The sequence below is a fragment of the Cololabis saira genome, chromosome 21, assembly GCF_033807715.1.
Source record: "Cololabis saira isolate AMF1-May2022 chromosome 21, fColSai1.1, whole genome shotgun sequence".
In the NCBI taxonomy this organism is placed as follows: domain Eukaryota; kingdom Metazoa; phylum Chordata; class Actinopteri; order Beloniformes; family Belonidae; genus Cololabis; species Cololabis saira.
In genome coordinates, this window is record NC_084607.1 from 24,826,442 (window position 1) to 24,850,357 (window position 23,916).

General features: G+C 41.4%; 2 protein-coding genes across 4 annotated transcripts in view; one reads left to right on the plus strand and one right to left on the minus strand.

Annotated features, from left to right (window-relative positions):
* Window positions 1-15,218, minus strand: si:ch73-364h19.1 (uncharacterized). 3 transcript variants are annotated; one of them, XM_061712808.1, is made up of 7 exons: window positions 15,064-15,218; window positions 13,972-14,012; window positions 11,498-11,738; window positions 10,988-11,097; window positions 8,748-8,840; window positions 8,316-8,489; window positions 1-1,108 (listed from the first exon to the last, which is right to left on the minus strand). In XM_061712808.1, exons 3-7 carry the CDS (start codon window positions 11,667-11,669, stop codon window positions 1,010-1,012), a joined length of 648 nt encoding a protein of 215 aa, XP_061568792.1. In that variant the 5' UTR covers window positions 11,670-11,738; window positions 13,972-14,012; window positions 15,064-15,218; the 3' UTR covers window positions 1-1,009. The 3 variants fall into 3 exon arrangements, with proteins under 3 accessions (XP_061568792.1, XP_061568793.1, XP_061568791.1); XM_061712809.1 differs by lacking the exons at window positions 13,972-14,012; window positions 15,064-15,218 and having other exon boundaries at window positions 8,316-8,486; window positions 11,498-11,809; XM_061712807.1 differs by lacking the exons at window positions 13,972-14,012; window positions 15,064-15,218 and having other exon boundaries at window positions 11,498-11,809.
* xylt2 (xylosyltransferase II) overlaps window positions 15,128-23,916 on the plus strand; it is a 16,186-nt gene continuing 7,397 nt past the window's right edge. The window contains exons 1-3 of the mRNA XM_061712806.1: window positions 15,128-15,273; window positions 21,543-22,086; window positions 22,194-22,369. Of these exons, the coding sequence (XP_061568790.1) occupies window positions 15,142-15,273; window positions 21,543-22,086; window positions 22,194-22,369 (852 nt within the window). The 5' untranslated portion in view covers window positions 15,128-15,141. The remainder of the gene's footprint in view (window positions 15,274-21,542; window positions 22,087-22,193; window positions 22,370-23,916) is intronic.

The following is a 23,916-nucleotide window of genomic DNA, read 5'->3' on the forward strand; positions in this document are numbered from 1 at the left end:
CACAAAGCTGTTTTTAGACGGTCTACAACCAACACCTGCACATTGTGCAAACATACTGCATGAATTACACCTCATTCTTCAGTTTCAGAAAATAATCATTTTGTCTCTTTTAAATATACATTACTGGCTGTTGCTGTGTAATTACATCAGTCCATCAACAAAGTTATAAAAGTATTTATTACATTTGTTGGCACTGAGAAATAACATGAAGTCAGTCCTTTTTCTTCAATAAATACAGTCAAAGATATGACAAGCATGGCTAAAAATACACAGGGTAGGTTACTTAAAATACATTTGAGTCAAAACAAAAAGAGATCAAATAAAATATATAGAGAAATAATAAGACAGAAAACCACAAATGTGATAAATGTCTTACATTAACTTCATGAATGGCAGGTCTTAGCACCATTTTTAGTCTCCTGTTTACTGGTTGTATATCATACTCAACATTGTTACAGCAGCCCCTGATCAAACAGATCCCTCACAAACAATGGTTTCCAGTTCAGGATCAACAAAACAAAACAAAAAAACTATCAAACAAATCTTCATTAACATAATATAATCAACATCACTATGATCATCATATTTTTGGTATGTTTCAGTCCAGCAGATTCATCCACCCTGCCTGCATCAAGATGTTCCTGCCACCTTAGTTTATGAGCATTTTACAAACTCATCAGCATGGTAGTGGTGCGGTAAACGTCACCAGGGTTTGTTTTTAACATTCAAACGTGTCTTTATTGTGAACTCCACTGGAGGTGATGCAGCTCCTCCTCTTTGGTTGCTCCTCAGCTCATGATCAACATTAGTCACCTCCCAGCAAAAATAAAAAAACAAGTACGTTTTGAGGTATCTGAATAGGATGACCGTGATCATGATCTGAACAAAGGCTATAAAGTTTATCTCACAATCATCACAGAGACTGAGGAATTCGTCGGCATCCCGCAGCAACCAGAACTGTGCTGTTGGCATCCGTGCTGACGAGTTGAGTCAGTTTGAAGAGAGAGGTCTAAAAGCTCTGAGGAGGCAAGATGTCCAAGCTGGAGGGTACGAAGTTGTTTGGCAGCTCTAGAGACTGACGAATACTTTCTTCATATGTTGGAGGAGGCTGTAGAAAGACGGGACACACTTTAAAATCTGAAGGTTGAGTAACTGTCAAAAAATAATAGCTATCAATTCAACATTTTGGTTTTCAGCTCTTAAAGGTAAGTCTCTTTAAACATTGGCCAATTTCAAAACATCAAAATGCACATCAGCTAAGCTGGAACCCACTTGCTAAACCTGGTCAAACCTTTATCAAGTCAAGAGTCATATGTTTGGTCGGTAAAGCTCAGAATGGCGCTCAATGTAACAGCAGACAGTTCATACAAGAAAGCATTCATCTGCAAAGCTCATAGTGGCATCACAGTGACAGGTTTGGATCTTAGCCCAACGTCCATGTGCATTAGGAATGGGCGATATTTTACCGTTCACGATATACCGTCAAAAAAATTCCCCACGGTAAGAAATTGCCATCTCGCGGTAAAAACGATAAAGGAAAGAAGGAAGGAAGGAAGGAAGGAAGGAAGGAAGGAAGGAAGGAAGGAAGGAAGGAAGGAAGGAAGGAAGGAAGGAAGATGAAAGAAAGAAAGAAATGAGCCAGAAAGAAAGAAAGAAAGAAATGAGCCAGAAAGAAAGAAAGAAATGAGCCAGAAAGAAAGAAAGAAAGAAAGAAATGAGCCTGAAAGAAAGAAAGAAAGAAATGAGCCTGAAAGAAAGAAAGAAATGAGCCAGAAAGAAAGAAAGAAAGAAAGAAAGAAAGAAAGAAAGAAAGAAAGAAAGAAAGAAAGAAAGAAATGAGCCTGAAAGAAAGAAAGAAAGAAATGAGCAAGAAAGAAAGAAAGAAAGAAAGAAATCAGCCTGAAAGAAAGAAAGAAATGAGCCAGAAAGAAAGAAAGAAAGCCAGAAAGAAAGAAAGAAAGAAATGAGCCAGAAAGAAAGAAAGAAAGAAAGAAAGAAATGAGCCTGAAAGAAAGAAAGAAAGAAAGAAAAGAAAGAAAGAAAGAAAGAAAGAAAGAAAGAAAGAAAGAAAGAAAGAAAGAAAGAAAGAAAGAAAGAAAGAAAGAAAGAAAGAAAGAAAGAAAGAAAGAAAGAAAGAAAGAAAGAAAGAAAGAAAGAAAGAAAGAAAGAAAGAAAGAAAGAAAGAAAGAAAGTGAGCCTGAAAGAAAAAAAGAAATGAGCCTGAAAGAAAGAAATGAGTCAGAAAGAAAGAAAAAGAAAGAAAGAAATGATGATGAGATAGGTTTATAGTTACAAAGGTGGAGTTGAATTAGTATTTTTTTTATCATCATTTTTATCGTTATCGGGATAAATGCCAGAAATTATCGTGATACATTTTTTAGTCCATACCGCCCATCCCTAATGTGCATATGCAGGAATGCAGACGTAGTGGGGTCTATACAACATAAATGTTATCAGAATGTGTAAAAGACCCTCATGTGCAAACTTATTTTGGCAGCACAAACTTAATTTTGAGCACATAGCCCACAGAAAACATATTTTTCGAGATAATGATTGACTGCAAGTTTCTGTTGTCCTCAATGGTGTCTGCAATGAAATTCATTAGTGCCCTATAAAGACTTAAGGGGACCATTTTCCAATTTGCGTGGGGGTATTTAATCTGAATCTCCATTAATTTGACGGCAGCTGTTCATTTTGGTGACATGCCTGAATGAGCACCACAGACCTTTTACATAGCAAATCACAAAAGTTTTCCACGTCAGAAATGGTAATGTTTTCATAACAACTTCAGCTTTTACAGATCTAAAGTGTAAAAGATCTGCTTTTCAGGGAAATCCAACAGATTAAAGCAAGAACAGAGAGGTGCAGTCTCTCTGCCTAGTGTACAGTAACACCCACAGACACACAATGCATAGCAAACAAGAGGGAATAGAGATGGCAAAAGAACATAAAGGAAAAGATAAGTGCAACAAAAACTTCACAAGTGAGAAGTTTGCCAGAAAGCTCGAACAAGCTGAGAGGTTGATATGAATTTTTAGGATTGTTGCTGCACCCACTGTTGATGTGGTATTGAATCTATTTCATGCAAGTAAAAAATGTAGCTTGGGCACTCTGGTTCCCTTATTTAATATCATAATTGTCAGGGTTTGACACTTCCCCCCCAGTCTTTGAGTTTCTGTTTGCCCCGCCTGTGTCTCATCTGCCCTGATTGTCTGCACCTGTGTCTCGTTGTGTCTCGTTATCCCCTGTGTATATCTGGGGCCTCATGTACTAAGAGTGCGTGGATTTCAACGTGAAACCGTGCGTGGAATCCACATGAACGCAAAAATTCCGATGTACAAAACTGTGCTTACGCCCAAATCCACGCAGGTTTCTCTGTACATCACAATCAGCGTGGATTTGAGCGCACATGCGGGAGCACAACACTCCGCCCTGTCTCCTCCCTCAAATATATGTTTGAATATGATAATGAAGATAATTATCAATTAAAAACTGCTCATCCTAACAAGAAATGTGCAAAAACAGGTAAAACAAAATAATAATAATAAAAAAAAAATCGGCTCTGAGCTGGAATAAATAATTCATTTTGGAGCATTTCTTCCGATTTCAGTTGGTGTCAGACTCCAGTCCTAGGGCCGGTGTCCCTGCAGGTTTTAGATGTTTCCCTGCTTCATTGCACCATGATACAAGTGACTGTGTCATCAACAGAACTATCCAGACTTTCGATGACAAGTTGGTGACGATGATTAATTAGAATCAGGTGTGTTAAAGCAGGGAAACATCTAAAACATGCAGGACACCGGCCCTTCTGGGATTCAGTTTGACACCTACATTATGCTGTTCTTTGCTTTGCGTTGGGTTCCGTGAAGCGTTTTGGTTTTATTATGATCGTACGGGTTTGTTAATGTTTATGGGCAGCGTTAGTGCATCATTAGGCTACACTCTGCTTTTCTTGTTTGTAATTTAAGAACAGACACCAGAATTTTTGGTGGATGAAAAACGGCTCCTCGTTCAGCTTTATTGGCCTGCATATTATATACTAACGGATTAAGACCAATGTACACGTTTATTTAGTCTTACATATTGTGGATGTCCGCGATCATCTCTAAGTAGGCTATAACAATGTGAATAACATGAATTTATATTTAAAACATGAAGCATTACGATCTGATTCCTCCGCTGTAGAAATAAAGACAATTTGTGCCGACGGGATTATCAAGGTGCAAACGTGAAAAATAAAGAGCAAAATTGCTGTAACTCGGAGTGTTGCATCCGCAGGAGGAGAGACCGGTCTAGATCCCGCGGTGTCGTGCCAAAAAGTGCCAGAAACTGATTTCTCCCCTGAAAATTGGTCTTTTTACCTGCCAAATATTGATTGAAGGATAAATACAGTTAATGAAAAGTTGTTTCTGCCTAAATATGACTTGATCTCATTCTTGAGTTTCATAATCTGAAACTCTGACGTTTTAGCGCTCTCGCTCAACGGGCTGCTGTGCGCGCTCCCGCGGCCACAAATCAGAAGAAATCAGATTCTGGCAGGCAATCACTTTGGCACAACACCGGAGAAACACTTTCTGGATCCTGCAGAACCTGCAGCCGACCCCATATCAGACTCTGAAAGTTGCCTAAACATTCAATAAAAACGTATTTAATCATTGCTGAATCACATCAGTTCACACATGCACATCATCACCTTTCCGTGACACATTTTTTTTTAAAGACAACTTTAAAGAACCGGGTTTTGCTGCAAAATTAATTTTAATGTATTTCTGTCCAGACACAGTTATGGGATGTTTAGGATCTGGCTTTTATCTCCATTAGTCCTCCCACCATACGGTCGTCATGACGACAGACAGATGTCCGACCTGTCAGCAGCTCCAGCTGAAAGCATCATGTTGGTCTGAACCGGAGCAGCTGGTCCAGTTCAGGGCAGAGATCCAGGAGGATCCTCTTGGTACCTAAACCAGCTCATGGTCCAGTCTTAGTCCTGGACCAGCAGGTCGGTGTGATCTGATACATCAGCAGGTTCCTCTATAGAGCTTTGGCTCCGTTATAACGGAGCCAAAGCTCCACCATCAGGATGTGCAGGTTCCAACGTTGAGCTCCTTTAGTTGTTTGTTCAGATCATGTGGTTGATTGTGAGATTTTTGCAGCTCCATTCTTGTGTAATTTATCTGATGATGTCGGGACTGTCGTGTCCTTCACGTGGTCGTGGATTTATTGTTGACGTTACGTTTCCTCATATTCTGCACTTCACTGGATCACCAGTGAGTGTCGCCAACGGACAGAACCTCAGAAAAGTGCGTGAACCAGCCTTGATGTGTGAGTGCCGGACCGCAGCTTTCTACGTTCACGTCATTCTTTGTACATCCGACCGTGAGCGTTGAAAGTGGCGTACGCACGTTTTTTGTGCGCCGCACTCTTAGTACATAAGGCCCCTGGTCTTGTCATTCTCTTGCTCCTGGTGGTTCCGTACTGTGCTTCCCTCCATGTACTCCAGTTTTTTGATCCTTGTTCCTGTGAGTTTTGATCCTGCTTAGCAGCGCTTTGTTTTTGGTTCTTGCCCTTTTGTTAATAAATCCTTGTTTTTTGAGAACTCCGGCCTCCCACTCCCTCTCCTGCATCTGGGTCCTCACCATACCAGCCTGACAGAAGGCGTGACAGAACGGAACCACCAGCATGGACCCAGCAGGAGAGACTCTGGACTGGTGGAAATTCTTCCTCCAGGAAGCCAGAAAAACAAGGCCCTGTTGGCAGGAACCCGATTCACCCTTCAGGGGAACACGCCTGGCTCTAGGTGGGCCCCGGAGCATCCAGGCTCTGGGGCGACGTCGACGCCAGCCCCAGCTAGCCGCTGTTCCGGCGGTGGTCTTGGGGGCGTCGGTGGCGGTGGTCCCGGACGCATCAGCCCCTGCTCCGGTGATGGTCCCAGACCCCCCGCAGCCTGCGGTTCCCCTGCGCCCCGGACACGGGCTCCCCCCCAGCCGGCTCCTCGTATCCTGAGTCCCCCGCCAAGTCAAGTTTCCCCGCCAAGTCCCATGCCAAGCCCCACAGGCCCCCCGCCAAGTCGTCAAGACCCCACGACAAGACCCAGACCTAAGCCTCGGGGACGCCCCCCGGAGTGGTCTCGCCGGTCTGCCCAGTCCCTAGGTCGGGCCCCGGAACTTTGGCCGTGGGTTGGCCTGGGCCCTCCTCCAGGCCCCCTCCACCCGCCCTGGGTGATATGTCGTGAGGGACATCTGGGATCTGTCCCTTGAGGGGCGGGGGGGGTACTGTCAGGGTTTGACACTTCCCCCCCCCCCCCCCCCCCCCCCCCCCCCCCACCCCCCACCCCAGTCTTTGAGTTTCTGTTTTGCCCCGCCTGTGTCCCATCTGCCCTGATTGTCTGCACCTGTGTCTCGTCATCCCCTGTGTATTTCTGGTCTTGTCATTCCCTTGCTCCTGGTGGTTCCGTACTGTGCTTCCCTCCATGTGCTCCATTTGCTCTTGATCCCTGTTCCTGTGAGTTTTGATCCTGCTAAGCAGTGCTTTGTTTTTGGTTCTTGGCCTTTTGTTAATACATTTTTTTTTTTTTTTAACTCCGGCCTCCCACTCTCTCTCTCCTGCGTCTGGGTCCTCACCATACCAGCCTGACAGAAGGCGTGACAGAACGGAACCACCAGCATAATAGCCTAATTTTAACTCCCCATCTATCAATCCGCACATGTCCCCCAGGTGTTGTCATGTAAGAGATGCTATAGCAGGTTGGCTTGATGGTAGTGCTAACAAGGCTAACATTCCTACCACCAATGTATTGATGATGTGAGGAATTATTGTTATGATGTATATGAAAGTCTACATTTATAACTTGTGCTATCTTTTTTAACATTTTCAAATACCTGAGAGAGAGCTTGTTTTTCAGTGCCTGCTGTTTATTTCCATTGTGTTAGCATTCAAAGCTAGCCCGGCAGAGGCAAATAACTTTTGGGGTGTTTCACGTCAGACAGTAAGGAGATTCGATAATAAATGGACCGCCGTAATAGAAGTGTGTATACTTTAAGACGTAGCCTTCTTATATAAAGGGGGAAAAAATATATATATATATATGTTCTAGCACTGGCATGGCAGCACCCGTGTCCAACTGGACTCACAGCAGTCTGACCAGCACTTATTCAGCCGTACCCTCCTATGTGATTTTGTGCTTGTTTTGTTCTCTCAGATGTAAGTCGCTTAGGATAAAAGCGTCTGCTAAATGACGGTAGTAGTAGTAGTAGTGTAAGCAATGGAAACATGGCATGAAATGAACATAGCCAATATCTGAATGACCAAATGTACATGCTTTAACAGGTTAATTAAGCCAATAATTTTTCTTCGATACCTGGAAGGAACTTGGATGCAGGAATGAATGGTACATGTTTGTATTTACATTACCGATCACCGTTCCCACTTCATTTGGCTGGAACGTGTTTCTCTTCACTATCTTTCTGATCAAATTGAGAGGATTCACACTCCCTGACTGAGCTCTTATCTTTTAATTGCATAGGGACCCTCAAGCGACAGAAGCAACCGCACAATTCAGCCCTCTGTGCCATACCCACACCACCCACATGCACCAGACTGAAATGTTTTACTACCCTCCTGGCTCAGACTGGGGCACAGATGGGGAAATTAAGTGGCCAATATCTAAGCTGGTGTTGTTTTCATTGACTAGTAATGTGATGGCTGGATAGTACGCTTTATCAATGTCGTCACATGTGCTTGTGTGTCATGTTAGGGTGGCTTTGATTAAGAAAAAGGAGGCGAGGAGGTCAAAGAAGCAAAAAACAGACAACGGCAGAAGGACAAAGCTGCATTCTTTGCCCTGTTGGCACTCATGGATGCAGGCTTTAATTATGTTTGTTGTGCCTTTTTCTCATTACTTTGTTTACTCAAGCGTTGTGTGAACCAAAAGCTCAGCGAAAGATCAACATGGCAGAACCTGGAAAAGTTGCAGCCAGCACAATGCGGGAAGTAAGCATTAGATGAGCTGATAGTGCATTCAGTTCAGCGCTCTCTGAATGCAGTCTAATCTTTGAACAAGCTCTTGTTACAACATTGTATTGGATCAAATTAATAATAGACAGACTTTGTCAATTATCATCTCCATTCACTGTTAAACTACAGACAATACGCGGCCTTTACTGGAGTTTCAGCATTCTTTTAGACTTACTTGAAACTTTAATAGAAGTAAAAACCCATTTCTCACAAGTGTGATAACGACTGAAATGCTGCATTGTAGAAGCATTCGCGTCGGTTTCTATTACTGTGACACAGTCTTTAATCCTGATTTATCCTACCTCAGTCACAATGGGCCCATTGAGGCCAAAGCGGTCTGCGATCATCATGTGGATCTGCCTCTGGCGGTCCTTCTTTCGGACACTCTCGTAGGAGGGGAGCCTCGGCAGGGGGGCCTCCAGCGTGGGCAGGCTGTAGCTGGAGGGCTGGCCGACGTAGAACAGCTCACCTGCCTGCTGAGGCACAGAGAACAGACACTTTCACTTACTGACGATAGCCATTGGTCCAAATAAACCCCACAATAGCAATTCTGGACAGAAACCTACCAAGCTGCAGTCAGAACTGATCACTTATGGTGAGGGCTTTTCTGTCTTCTCAGTGTTCTGTGAGTTATAAACTATGCATTTGTGCAAAGGTGTACACACAGCATACACAAGGCCGATGCTTTGTCTGCCTTGCAGATGCTGGCAGTGCATTGCTGGATTTTCTCTCACCTGGGTGCTGCTGTCATCAATGATATGACTCTGGTCCAAACAAGGGGAGCCCACTAGGGTCTGCCTGCTGCTGTAGTACTGAGGAGGAACATCCTGTGAGGAAAAAATAAAAATAAAATAAAAAAAATATATATATATATATATATATATATATACACACACATATACAACGATGCAGCTGTGGTGAATCACATGTTTATGATTTATTTTTTGTTGCACAAAAACTTGTCGGTTTTATATTTAAACACAAGATGCTTTTGTTTCTCCATCTACAATCAGTCAAAGATCCATTAATTTTAACCTAATTGACCAATTGTCATGCCTTGTTTAATCTCTGAAGACAGAGGTTAGTTTCACAGCACCATAAATTATCTGATCAAGAAGGCGGCCACCCTCTGATATCTGGGCCTCCTTCCCTTTCTCACCCTCCCTTAAAAACAAGACCTGTCAAGTCTCACTGTATTAGGTGAAGGGATCCTAAAAAAAAAAAAAAAAGGCTGCCAGTAAAACCAGTTAATTGCCCAGGGTCTAAATGAAACTCCTTTGTGAGGAGAACAATGAGATGTCCTACTGTGTCATCAGGGTCCCTGAGCAACAACCGGCACAGAGAGGTCTTTTCAACATCTCACTGTTCCCCTTGTAACAGCAGCAGGTACCTGTTAACGAGCACACTCCAGTACACATTACAGCATTGTCTGTCATTTGGGAGGGGATAACAACAAAGTCAATTTGTTGCTCGATTAAGACTAAATCCAGCATGAGGGGAAGAGTTGTTGGGAGCAGTTGCCGCTAACACTAAAGACATTTCTTTTGACTTTTGCAATGCAGCATGCACTGAAACAAACAAAAAAGGCTGGTATTAAAAAAAGATCTATAATTTTCCCAGGCCAGATGAAACGATGACATCACTCGCACTTAGAATGACGACCTTTGCCATAACCCCTCACGACGTTGTAGAGAAAGATAGACAGCCCAAAAAAGGTGATGGCAAAGGTCACATTTCCCTCACTGGTTAGTACTTTAAAGAGGCAAAAGAACGTCCTCAGGAAAGAGAAAAAGAAAAGGAGGGTTGTCCTTTTGTCGCCTGCCATTGATTCAGCCAGTGTGAAAAAGCACAACCGTGTAAAATCAGTGTTGAAGTCGGGGGAGGATCCCAGCGGCGGCGCGCTTTTTTTTTTTTCTTCCACCATCGCAACCTAAAGGAGATCTATTGTTCCTCTTGTGTCCCCAACACCCATGGTGGGGTCTGTCCTCTATTCATGGAGCAAACTGAAGCAGGGAAAGGTATGCTACTATGAAGTTGAAGATGTGAAAACTCCCACTGAAACACAATAAAAGAAAGTCAGTTTATATCTCCCACCCAGAGTGAACTTACATCCACTTATACTTACAACTATAAAAGCATTTCTGCATCTGAATGAAAGTATGAGAGTAAGTAAGTACCGGTACACAAAAGTAAAAACAAAACTATAATTATTGCATGGCCAGGTTGTAGCAAGGAAAGGGTCTGTTGACTCCTTAAATAGGACAACAGTAGTTTTCCATCCAAAGACTACAGTTTCCTGTCTGTTGAAGAAGGGGGTACGAGTTTGGTCTCTGCAGCACATAGATAACGCTCATACCCCACCCCAGGCAGCAATGGAGGAGAGAACCAAGGCAGGAAAAGGAAGCCGAGGCAACTGACAGTCAATAAATAGTTAACATCTTTAGACCGTTTACATTTCCTCTTCACCTCATCCTGTACCACCTCCTACAGCTTTAGAGATATTCATGCAGTTATCTGCACTAGATTGAAAGATATGGGATGTTAGAAGTGTGAAAATTGAAAAAATCTGATTAATAATGTCACACATAAGCACACACTGTGAAGATATAAAAGATTAGTCTAGTGCTTTTTCACGTGCAGTGCCAATGTTGAAGGAAAAGTGGGATCTGCTCGACTTAATTACAACGGTGCTGAACTCACATCAGTATGCGTGGCTAATTCTATCCAATTCCATTAGAGTTATTGTGGCACTGGGAGATATTTTCCGAGAGCCAGCTAATTTAAACTGAGGCAAGTGCATTGCATCACAATGATAGCAAGTTTATTCAAGTCCCTCTACCATGGCCATGCAAGTTCAGTCTGACAACTCTGAATGGTGCTGCCCGGGTTCACACAAACCTCTCAACTGCGGTGCTGCAGAACTGAATGTACAGACCACTTTAAAAACATGTTGTTTTTTTGTCCAACAGCTCACCATATCTGCACGGGGCTCCTGATAAGAGTGGTGTTTGCAACACTGAAGATCCTTGCGGTAAACGATGGACAGCAACACCACAAAGACCACAAAGAACACCAGAACAGAAACTGTTTGAAAGAAGCAGACAAGTGCAATCACAGTTTATAACCTGATGAATGTTCACAAAGTTCATTTGTATGAAACAACTTAGTTATATTTTTAAAAGAACTATAATTTTTTTGTTCTCTGTGATCAGCTTTCTCATTCAACCTTTTTCAAAAAAAATTTGAATGTTTTCAGGAAGAATTTCCCTCCTTTATGTCAAGAAAGTCAAACTTTATTTTCTCATTTTCAAAGCTATGCTGAAGCTTAATGGAAACATGAAAAACATGTCAGCCTAAATAGATCTCACCGAAGCCACACAATATTAGTAATAAATACTGACAGCAAAACCTTACCAAAATATTTAACGTCTTCAGATTTATGAAATAAGTGGTTAACAAAAGCGGATTATAACGGTTTACTTACAGGATGCAGCGACGACTATGAGTTGGTCCGATGTCAGCTGTAATGAGGGGGTTGTTGGACCTGCAGTTGTGGACATTTCCTCCGTGTGAACTTTAAAGGTTCCCTTCAGAAATCCTCCTAAACTCATCGACCTCAACACGACGGCTCTCATATCAGGAAGAGAAGAGACCATCTGCAGCTCTAGCGTCGCTCCTCTTCATCATCTGCTCGGTGTGGGACATGCTGACAGCCCACATGCGCTCTGGAGGAGAGGACGCATCTCAACTCTCCTCTCCAAACACGCAGGACAGGCCACGTGAAGGCGCTCTAAAGCATGATTTATGGTTCCGCGTTACACCAACGCAGAGCCTACGGCGTAGGGTGCGCCGTAATCTACGTCGTAACTCTGCGTCGATTTAACGCGGAACCATAAATCAGGCTTGACGCCATCTGCGGGGCGCGTGACGTCACCGGCCGACTCATACTTAAGGTTAATTGACAAGGATCGTTTTTGACGTACAAACTAATAATGTAATTAAATTAGAAGCTAAAGATATCTTACTATATTACAAAAACCAAAATTACAAAATTCAACAACTGGTCAACTTAATGATTCTTGTTGTAAATTTCACATTCATAAGGCAAAATTCTCCAAATCCTGTCCATCCAGTTCCCTTTAAAGTTGATTTCAAAATATATTTTGAGACAATACAATTGGTTAATAACAAAAAATGTAATACCACTGTCAACCTCATGAAATAATTTTTTGCGGATATCTGAATGTATTGCCTTCCTTTTATTATTTAGTGTAATTGTTAATGTCAAGAACTACTTGCACTTTATTGTAGCTTTTTTTGTGAAGAGAACAATTTTATATTTTTTGGACTATAATGATGCCTATGTATGTTTGTTTTTTTATATTATTGAGTGATGCCTACCATTTATTTTGATGTTATTGTATTTTCTGGAATTGAAATAAAGTTTCATAAAAAAAAATGATAAGGATTGTTATTATTTTTACTATTTGTTTGTTTATTTGTTTATCCATTTACTGCCTCCGTAGACACGGCTAATAAAACAGCCGCATCTGCCTTATTGTAATGTGGAAAAAAAGATATGTTACTCAGCGACTTCTTCCGCAATGTAATTAATGGTATCCAGACTAGTAAATTAAGTGAGATGCCTAAGCCGGAGTCCCGTTACCCGGGAGACCAGGGGTCCCATCCTGAGAGGATTTCAATACAGACAAAGAGGCAAATTGTAGCATTAGTATTCATGGATGGACACTATGAAAAAACATCACTTAAACTGTCAGCTCTCTTCCTCACACAGTTTAAACAGGATTATTCATAATTGAGGGAATATATTACCATGTATTGGGACATATTCATGTCGAGACACTGGTAGCTCTCTCTCTCAAAACTCTAAAATATGCCTTTTAAATATGTGGTTTATGCCCTCTCTCTTTGGAAGCGTAGGGACCTACATTGAAAAAAATAAATGTAAATATAACATATTTAAATCTGTGATATTAACAATTAAAAATGAAGTTTGTTGCTTCACATGAATACATCTAGTTTTGAACTTAATCTGCATTTGTTCAACAAACATTGTGCATTTTTTCCTTAACAAGCAGTATTTCTGTAATCCCAGGCAATCTTTTCATTTACACACAAACAACAAGCAATGATCTTGTTGTATTTACCTTTCCTTTTACAATTTTAATCTATTGGGCAGATTGACCAATGTTTAGATGAAACATACTTTATTTGTTTTATGTAGAACACAACAGTAAAAAATATCTTGCTTGATCTACTTTGAAAAAAATTAAGGCGACTTTTTCGCATGAGATTTTTATGTAGATACAGAAAGACTATAAACTACTCAATTTTTAGTATGTACAAAATTAATTTGCAAGTAAAGTCAACTTAATTTTTCTTTTTTTCAATTTTTTTGTCTTTTTTTTCTTTTTTTTGTTTTGTTTTTGTTTTTTTCTTCCTTTTTTTCCCCTTTTTCTTCTTTTTTTTCTTTTTAAAGTCAAATTAATTTGATAAATAAAGTAAACTTAACACAATTAAGTTGACTGTAGGCTAAATGTATTATTTACATAAATAAACTTAAGTATTTTATACAAAAACTAGTCTTTCTTGATCTACATAATAATCTCATGCAAAAAGTTGACTTATTTTTTTTAAGTAGATCAAGCACAATATTTGTATCAGTGAATGTATGAACTTGTCTGATAACAAGCCACTGTTGCCTTACAGCTAAAAGGTTTGTGGTTCAACTCCAGGACGGGGACTTTGTGGAGTTTACATGTTTTCCCTGTGGGTTTTCTTGGGCTAGTCCAGCTTACACTCACAGTTCAAACACGTATTAGGTTTATTGGTGATTCTTAATTGCCCATAGAAGTGATTTTTAATGTATGTGGTTGTTTTTCTGTATGTGCCCCTGCTTGACCTGCAGCCTCTCCGGGTTAAGCCCCTGCATTTCACCTGAAGAGAGCTGGCGCAGGCTCTAGCAGATCCATGTGACCCTAAAGAGGAATAAGAATACATTAGTGAATTGATGGATATTCAAAGTTATTGATTGTTTTAAATTATTACAAAAGATGTATTACACTGAAAAACAAATCAAAAAATTGCCGCACCAGAGACAAAAATAAAATTTCAAAAAGAAACAAGAAACCATACAATTGTCCTGATCTATGTTTTTGATGTATAGTTTATAAAAACAATTTAGGTTCAACATAAAATATATGTGTGAATAAATTATAAGATTATGGTAAGGTAAGGTAAGGTAAGGTAAGGTAAGGTAAGGTAAGGTAAGGTAAGGTAAGGTAAGGTAAGGTAAGGTAAGGTAAGGTAAGGTAAGGTAAGGTAAGGTAAGGTAAGGTAAGGTAAGGTAAGGTAAGGTGAGGTGAGGTGAGGGTAGGTGAGGTGAGGTAAGATTTGTCACAGCAGCATGACACAGAACAAAAATAAACAGGACAGACGAATAATAAATAAATTACATAAAAAAACATAGAAAGAAAAACGCTCAGTCAAAAAAAAGGATATAAAAACAGTTAAAGTCCAGTGGTTTAAAGTGCTTTGTTTGCAGTAATGTAATGCGACTGTCATAATGACAGCAGTATTATGCTGATTCATCTTTGATTATGTGAAAGCAATAAGTTCCTCTGTAATTATAAAAAAATGAAACCAAAACAGTTTTATTGGTTTGTCTGCATGAGATCTTTGTCTTTTGGGAAGAAGAGGTAAAACGAGAATTGATTGTTTATCTGATCTAAGATGTGTCAGTGAGAGCAAATCAAATGTTTGAAACTGTGTTGTTTTATGTAGAAAAAAAACAAGCTTTAGATTGTTTTTAAGACATTCAAGGCCTGTTTAAAATATACATTAAATTCCATAATAGGTCCCCTTTAACATAACGCGATGGAGGATGGTTTTGAGCTCAGCCTGAATTCTGATTTATGGTTCCGCGTTACACCGACGCAGAGCCTACAGCGTATGGTGCGCGTCGCCGCGTCCCCTACGCCGTAGGCTCTGCGTCGATGTAACGCGGAACCATAATTACGCTTCAGTCACCTGAGGACGGGCAGTCACAGCGCCCCCGCGTGGACGCGCACTGAGCCCTGCGCGCTCCCGAGCAGCGGAGTGGGAAAGATGGCGGCCAGCGTCCGAGTGCAGAAGCTGCTCCGGCGCTACAAACTCGCGATTGCCGCCGCATTAACCATCCTCCTGGTCCAGGGGCTGGTGGTGTGGAGCTTGAGAAGCCTGGAGGAAGGCGAGGCCGAGGTAAGACGTCCTCCCGCCGGGTATTTGTGGACGTGACAGCGGTTCTCCGCGTTTGGCTGGAGGACTCGCCGCTAGCGCTTAGCCTAGCTCCGCGTGTATTATAGTGCTGGACGGCTAGCAGGCGTTAGCCGCGCTGAAGGGAGAAAAAACAACAAAAACAAATGTTAGAGCAAAAGACAAAGCCCCTGTGTGTGAGTAATGACTGCACCCGAGACGGACACACCCGTGTGTGTGAGAGCAGCAGCATGATCAGGGGACTGGGAGGATGGTCACATCACTGGTCCAAACAGAGGCGTTTGAAACTAATATTATTTCATTTGGAGTCGCTTGCATTTATAAAACGCCTTGAAACCAACATACCAAACCGCCCTACTCTAAGAGGAAATGATTTATGAAGGAATGCAGCTCTTATTGCTTTTTTAAAACGGTTTTAAAGTGATACAGAGTTATTGATAGCGAGCTGTTTGTCAGTAAGCAGCTCTGCTTTTATTCTTTCTATCATTTAATTGTCTAGACTCTATATCCACCAATTGACATTTGCAAATATGTCTGAAGTTTCTGCCTTTGGCATTTAGCTTTAAATTCACAGGAGACATTTCTCAACACCAAAAAGTGTAGTTGGGCAACAAGTTTCCTCGCCACAAACCACTGAAAGTATTTAACATAACCCACGTCTTCTGTCTGGATCCTCCCTGCACACCTGGACCGCTCTACCTGCAGGCAGGAGATAATCCTTTTCTCCTTGTGAATTAGCTGAGCTGAGCTGCCAACAGATGTCACCCCTGGAATACAGGTTGAAAGAATGCAGGCTGAGTATCTAATGTGAGGACAGGTGGGGGATCCGTGTCCTCAGGGTTTGCACGGTGGCTCCTGTGAGGAAGAGAAGTGTGACCTTTGCCACAGTGAAGGGAAAAGAAGGATCAGTGTCCCATGGACAGCAGCCTCCCGCGTATATATCTAGGGGGATTATTTGTTGTGGATCACTTTAGTTTAAACCATGAGCTAATTAGTGAGCTCTAAGTCCTAGGTGTCTGGCACCTGTCCATGCAATCGATGTAACTGAGGAAAACCTAATCGAAGTGCAGGGAGCTCGCTTCCTTTAAATGTGTTGTTGAAGTAATGTGCTATGTGACCGATCATGCTCCAGAGATACTTTCTTTTCTTCTTTTCCCCTTAAGTTAACTGTCTGCAGAGTAAACCCTCAGGCTTGCGGTTTCCCTATCAGATACATTCAGGCTCAAACTTGCCCCAGCAAAGATGCAAAGAAATATGTCAGGTTTTGTGGTCGGCTGCGGCTCTACTGGGACTGAAAGATGTGTACACCTAGTATCTCAATGCTTCATAGGGCTCATTGACCAGTGTCTTGGACATATCTGTTGGTAGGAATTATGAGGATGTGCAGTTATAAGAAGCTAGACCAAAATGAGACATTTTTCACAACATCAGATTTCCTAACCACCCCTAACCACCTCCTTCCTGTAAGTTATGGCTTCATATTTGTGACAGTGCCTCTGAATGTAAATGTCAGCCTTAAATTCAACGTGTTGGAAAGATGTCTGCATGTGTCAGCCTGAGGAGTTTGCGTACTAACAGATACAGAATCAATATCAATAATGAATATTATTAGTCATCACTTATGATGAGCAGTTCCTTCACGCTCAGCAATCACTGCATTATCTTGGATCTGCTCTAATCAGTGGCTTGCTGTGCACATGTGAATATATTCATATGCATTTTTATTAAATCCCTTGTGCATAAAAGTGAATAAAATGGAAGAAGACAACTGTCATCCTCATATCCCCTCTGGTACCCGCCATCTCCTGCAGAACTCAGTAGCTGCTGCTCATTCCCACTTCAGCAGATGGTGACGCTGATATGATTTCACTCCGCTTTTAATTGAAAAGTAAAAGAGGCTGCTTTGCTCGACTTTGAATCAATACATTTTTGACTTGACGGTCTTAATTAAACGCCGTGGAAGCAAGTGATAAGGAAAAGTTTGGGCAATGCTGCATGCTTGGGTTTTGTACAAGAACATTTCCTTTGGTGACTAAAGACTAGAGTTTGAATCTTAGTTGGTACAAGGCTTAGCAGTCCTATAACATCTGTATTTTTTTGGTTCCTAATTTGCAGTCAGTGTTTTAATTTTTAAAACAAAAGATCTTAATCATAAGCAGTCCACACTGTCTGGTTAGTGCTTCATTTTGTGTCTGAGGACAAATCAGGACGGACGTTTCAACGAATTAAAACAATCATCAGCACGTTAATGCTAATGAGTATTATTGAGACAGTACTGCTGTCAATTATTGTCTTATACACTGCCAAATAAGATTATGAAATGTCACAGTACATATTTTCGTGCAGAGTTGCATTAATTTTTCTCCATGACCTTTACTGACAATGTAAGCAACAGAGCTGTGTTTGATGTCCTCTCCAGTGTATCCCAAAGTTACACAAAGAGATTACGGTCTGGACTTCATAGTGGTTAATTCATGTGTGAATGTGTCACACCAGCACTTCTGTGTCTCAGGTTTGTGCTATGAACAGTTTGAGCTCAGAACCCTGATGTTGCTAAGAGACCAGGTTTCTTCAGCACCTTTTTCAACCTATATTACAGAGGCTCAGGTTTGTTGATTTGAAGAACAGGATAATTCTGCATGTAAACTCCTTATAAGAAGTTAGCTCTTTAATTAATTGTTCCACAATGCCTCTTATGGTACTGTGAGAGAGTTTAGTTGGTGATCAGTAGCTGACTCTACTGTATTGGTTGGCAGCTGGCGTATTGGCAGTGTGTCATCTGGCTCCTGTTCCTGCCACAGTTTTTCTTCTGTTCCCACCGTCTCCAGGCTGTCGGCATGCCAGCGGTGTGAGGCGAGTGAGTCCGCATTCTGCCATGTTGCTTTAAAAAGGCAGAAAGCTCACAGCCCACTCACTGTTCTCCCTTTACTTCCTCTATGTGCTTGTTTTAAAGAGCTTTTTGTGGGATCTAGTAATCCATTGTGCCAAAGCTCTGATGCCGTTTGGCTAGAAGATTTAAAAGTAGCTTAAAGTTCTCTGTTTTTTAAAGCCACCCTTCTGTTTGTGGAAGTGTAATTGGTGCTCATTTGAGACTGACTTTCCCCATACTTTAGTTTACAAGCTAAATTTTGCACAGTTCTGTGGGAAACGAAACCCGAAGAGACTCTACGTGTCCGTAATATTGGATCCTCACATTAACACAGAGATTGAACATATCCTTATGTATAGGAATGTCAAGTTAAAACCAATCTTCACATACATTTTTGATAATAATGGTATATCCCGTCTATTCCTTTGTTAAACAGTGTAATACTTTTCCTGTCAGTATAAACACAGTGGTAATGTATTTTATTTAGAAAATAATTATTCAATTTAATCATTTTAAAAAACAAGTAAGGTTATACAAGTTGGAAAAAATGTTTATTGAAAAAGAAAATTAAAAATTGTGGTATGGAGTTGCTCCACACCTGTAAATGCATTAGGGGTGTTTTTAATACTTCCCAAATGTCTGCATTTGTAATTTTTTTGCCAGAGATCACACTAATGTTTGTTGATGTCTGCATGGTGAATCACCGATTTGTCTTTAAATATGTGTGACTATCCAGTTTTGCTGATTAGCTCCACTTAAAAACACAAAGGCTCAGTTAAAAATAGCTCAGATAAGAGTGGTGGGAGGGGGACAAAGCAGGAAAGCAAGTACACAAATCCTTCCCTCTTGGGCCCCTTCTGTTATTGTCTCAGTGGAGTTTCGGTTTATCTTATGTGATTCTTTTTTTTTTTTTTTTTTATATATATATGTTTTTATTGGTAGATTGTTTCCACAATACAGAGCAAAACAGATGAACATACCTTTTTTTTTTTCTCCCTCTCCCCATCCCTCCCCCCATGGTTATCATCATTAAGTTTCCTTTGGGAATAGCAAAAAATAAATAAAAATAAAACAAATAATAACAATAAAATAAAAAAAAAATAGTAAATAAATAAAAATAAAAAGATACTAATATAGTGACATAAAAGTAGTAGTAGTGCAATGACTGTAAACTTAAATAAGAAAATAAAGTGAGAACGAAACCGAGATGGGTTATCTAGAGATTAATAATTATTTCTTAGATCAATAATTAGCAATTTCAGTACAAGTAACAAGTTGTACTAGTAAACACTTGAGTCGGAATGTTGTCATATATCACCTCCAGAGTTATATACCAATGTAATTGGGCTGTTACTATTTTTAGGGATAGAAAAATGAAAAACAACAAGAAACAAAGACATCAGGGGCCTGTACTACGAAGCGGGATTTGGGGTTAGCGAGGTAACTTCAGGTTTAACCCTGGGTTTTCAGGACTACGACGGTGGTTCACTTCTTAGCGGGGCACATCGCCATGGTAACTTATGCTGAACAGCTAACCTGCTCCGGAGCAGGTTATGTTCGAGATACAGATCGCCGGGTGTAAAAGCACCGCCCACTGACCAATCAGCTCTCTTGGAAAATGGCATGCCCTTTCGAAGAGAATCCAGTGGAGCTTGGTGCGCGGATCGTGAGAGGATCCCTCCGAAGAGAACGCGTATTCAGGGACCACCAAAACCCCTTTGCTTTCCCTGATGAGTACCTGTATGAACGATCCAAAAAAAAAGAAAAAAGAGGTGGAGGAGAAAATAAAAAATAAATCAATCAATGAATAAATAAAACAAATCATCACCCAAAATCCGATGTACAGTCAATCCAAAACTAATACCAATTAAATAAATAAATCAAGAAGAAATCAAAAAGAAGATGCATTTGTAAGGGGATAGGAAAAAAGGGATTTTCAATTTCGTCCCTCGAACATTCAAGTCACTTTAAAATACTAAATACCCCCCTCCTGAAAAAATAAAAAATAAAATAAAATAAATAAATAAACCCAATTCTTTGGTACAGCATCAGCACAAGTTATCGGTCAACAACAATAGTTATAGAACCAATATATACAGACTGTCTCAGAAAATTAGAATATTGTGATTTTCTGTAATGCAAACACAAAAACAAAAAAATGTCATACATTCTGGATTCATTACAAATCAACTGAAATATTGCAAGCCTTTTATTATTTTAATATTGCTGATCATGGTTTACAGTTTAAGATTAAGATTCCCAGAATATTCAAATATATGTTTATATCCCTATGAATTTACGCATTTATACAGTCAGCGATCTTTTGCCAGCTGTCTTTCCTGCATTTTGCAGCTGCAACTGCGTTGCTTTTTGCCTGTATTCTATGCCTATACTCATCATATTTCCGTAAAATTATTGTTTGCTCTTCGCTACTGAAATAAGCGGCTCTGACAGCGGACTTCTCCATGCTTGCGATTGGTCATGCGCTGAAAACACTGCCCCTTTTATGTGCACGCGCTCATATCCAGATTGGAGAAACCTGGGTTGATATACCGAGTTGATAACCACCGTCGTGTGACCGCTTAGCGTGATTGCAATTGTCCCGCTTAGTGAATCTGGATAAGGAAAAGATATCCTGGATATGTTGAACTTGCTTCGTAGTACAGGCCCCTGCTCAGTCCTTTGGAAGTACCCTCAAATTTTCAAAATAGGTAATAAATGGTTGCCAGCTCGAGAAGAACCTTTCTAATGAACCTCCAATTGTAAACTTTATTTTTTCCAATTTTAAGAAATCCATAATATCTTTGAGCATAAGGTAGTAGAAGGAGGCTTTGGGGATTTCCACCCCAACAATATTCTTCCTCTTGCTATCAGTGTGGTAAATGCTACCATTCTAGACTGTTTTGCGGTCAAAAGTCCAAACTCCGGTGGTATTCCAAAAATGGCTATCTGGGGTGATGGCTCCAAACGAATTTCAAATACATCAGACAAAATCTTGAATATATTAGTCCAATAACCTACTAGCTTGGGGCAAGACCAGAACATATGAGTGTGATTAGCCGGAGAGAGGGCACACCTATCACATTTATCTTCAACTTCGGGATATATCGTTGCTAGTTTAGATTTTCAATAGTGAAGTCTATGAAAGCTTTTGAATTGGATAAGGCCTAGCCTAGCGCACGACGTTGATGTCTTGATCCTATCAATAGCTCCATCCCACCATTCGTCCAGAAAAGTCTCGCCCAACTCTGCCTCCCATTTATCTCTACTTTTCCTGATGTGATTCTTTAATGAAGAACCAATATATATTGTTAGGGAATTACTGGCAGTACATCTGAGTTAAAATGTTTTTTTTTTCTTTCTTTTTTTTGCTTTTTCCCTTCAGAGAAAGACAAGAAGGTCTAAACTGCCTGACCACAATAACCAGGACCCCAAGAGAGATGGTGCCGTTTGGGAGAAATCAGGTTCTTTATCTTGGAGGAACAGAGGCAAATGGGGTACCAGGTTCGAGAGGACAGGGGGAACGGCTGCAAGTACACAAAGGAAAGGGAACAACCGCAGAGGAGGAAAGCCCAGCGTCAGGCAGAAGGTTCCCCAGGAGCGGGGAATGACGGCAGCTGGATTAGACGGCCTGGTCCCTCACGATCTGTCCAGCAGCCGCAACTTCACTGAGAGCCGCAGTGGACTAGATGGAGCAGCTAAATTTCCAGCTGCTGCCATGCCCGGGGAGCCAGGCAGCGTGGACGGTGCACACCAAGCCATCAGCAGCGACTTTGCGCCTAAATGCGATATCGTAGGCAAGGATGCTCTGTCTGCTCTCCACCGCGCCGGGTCGCAGCAGTGCAGGCAGGAGATCGCCAACATTGTGTGTCAACATCAAGCTGGACAGCTCATGCCAAATGTGCTCCCTCAGTTCTGCCCTCAGCTTGGTGAGAAAACTTCAATGTTTCCACAGATGTTGGTTAAGTTAAAAATAAACCAGTACATTCCCAGTGCTTCCCAAATCACTTGTTTTGTCTCCATTCCCTTTGAACAGGGTCATCACTAGCTGTTCAGCCTGTTGGCGAAGAAAACTTGAGCCTGTCCAAGGTAGAAAACCCGGTGAGGGTGGCCTTCGTCCTGATGGTCCATGGCCGCTCTGTACAACAGCTCAAGCGCCTCATTAAAGTGATTTACCACAGAGACCACTTTTACTACATCCATGTGGATAAGGTATTTACTTAATGTTTTAGTAATGTTCACAGTAGGGATGGGCGGTATGGACTAAAAAATGTATCACGATAATTTCTGGCATTTATCCCGATAACGATAAAAATGACGATAAAAAAAATACCAATTCAACTCCACCTTTGTAACTATAAATCTATCACCACATTCAGTCTTTGGAGCCAAAACACTGCTGTAAAAGATACTAAATACTACTAAACGTCATCAATGGGAATTTATCGTTCTTTTTCCCTTCCTTCCTTCTTGCCTCCTGCTCTCTCCTTCCTTCCTTCCTTCCTTCCTTCCTTCCTTCCTTCCTTCCTTCCTTCCTTCCTTCCTTCCTTCCTTCCTTCCTTCCTTCCTTCCTTCCTTCTTTTTTCCCTTCCTTCCTTCTTTTTTCCTCCTGCTCTCTCCTTCCTTCCTTCTTTTTTCCTCCTTCCTTCCTTCCTTCCTTCCTTCCTTCCTTCCTTCCTTCCTTCCTTCCTTCCTTCCTTCCTTTCTTCCTTCTTTTTTCCTCCTGCTCTCTCCTTCCTTCCTTCTTTTTTCCTCCTTCCTTCCTTCCTTCCTTCCTTCCTTCCTTCCTTCCTTCCTCCTGCTCTCTCCTTCCTTCTTTTTTCCTCCTGCTCTCTCCTTCCTTCCTTCCTTCCTTCTTTTTTCCTCCTGCTCTCTCCTTCCTTCCTTCCTTCCTTCCTTCCTTCCTTCTTTTTTCCTCCTGCTCTCTCCTTCCTTCCTTCCTTCCTTCCTTCCTTCCTTCCTTCCTTCCTTCTTTTTTCCTCCTGCTCTCTCCTTCCTTCCTTCCTTCCTTCCTTCCTTCCTTCTTTTTTCCTCCTGCTCTCTCCTTCCTTCCTTCCTTCCTTCTTTTTTCCTCCTGCTCTTTCCTTCCTTCCTTCTTTTTTCCTCCTGCTCTTTCCTTCCTTCCTTCCTTCCTTCCTTCCTTCCTTCCTTCCTTCCTTCTTTTTTCCCTTCCTTCCTTCTTTCCTCCTGCTCTCTCCTTCCTTCCTTCTTTTTTCCTCCTGCTCTCTCCTTCCTTCCTTCTTTTTTCCTCCTGCTCTCTCCTTCCTTCCTTCTTTTTTCCTCCTTCCTTCCTTCCTTCCTTCCTTCCTCCTGCTCTCTCCTTCCTTCTTTTTTCCTCCTGCTCTCTCCTTCCTTCCTTCCTTCCTTCCTTCCTTCCTTCCTTCCTTCTTTTTTCCTCCTGCTCTCTCCTTCCTTCCTTCCTTCCTTCCTTCCTTCCTTCCTTCCTTCTTTTTTCCTCCTGCTCTCTCCTTCCTTCCTTCCTTCCTTCCTTCTTTCCTTCCTTCCTTCCTTCTTTTTTCCTCCTGCTCTCTCCTTCCTTCCTTCCTTCCTTCCTTCCTTCCTTCCTTCCTTCTTTTTTCCTCCTGCTCTCTCCTTCCTTCCTTCCTTCCTTCCTTCCTTCCTTCCTTCCTTCCTTCCTTCTTTTTTCCTCCTGCTCTCTCCTTCCTTCCTTCCTTCCTTCTTTTTTCCTCCTGCTCTTTCCTTCCTTCCTTCTTTTTTCCTCCTGCTCCTTCCTTCCTTCCTTCCTTCTTTTTTCCCTT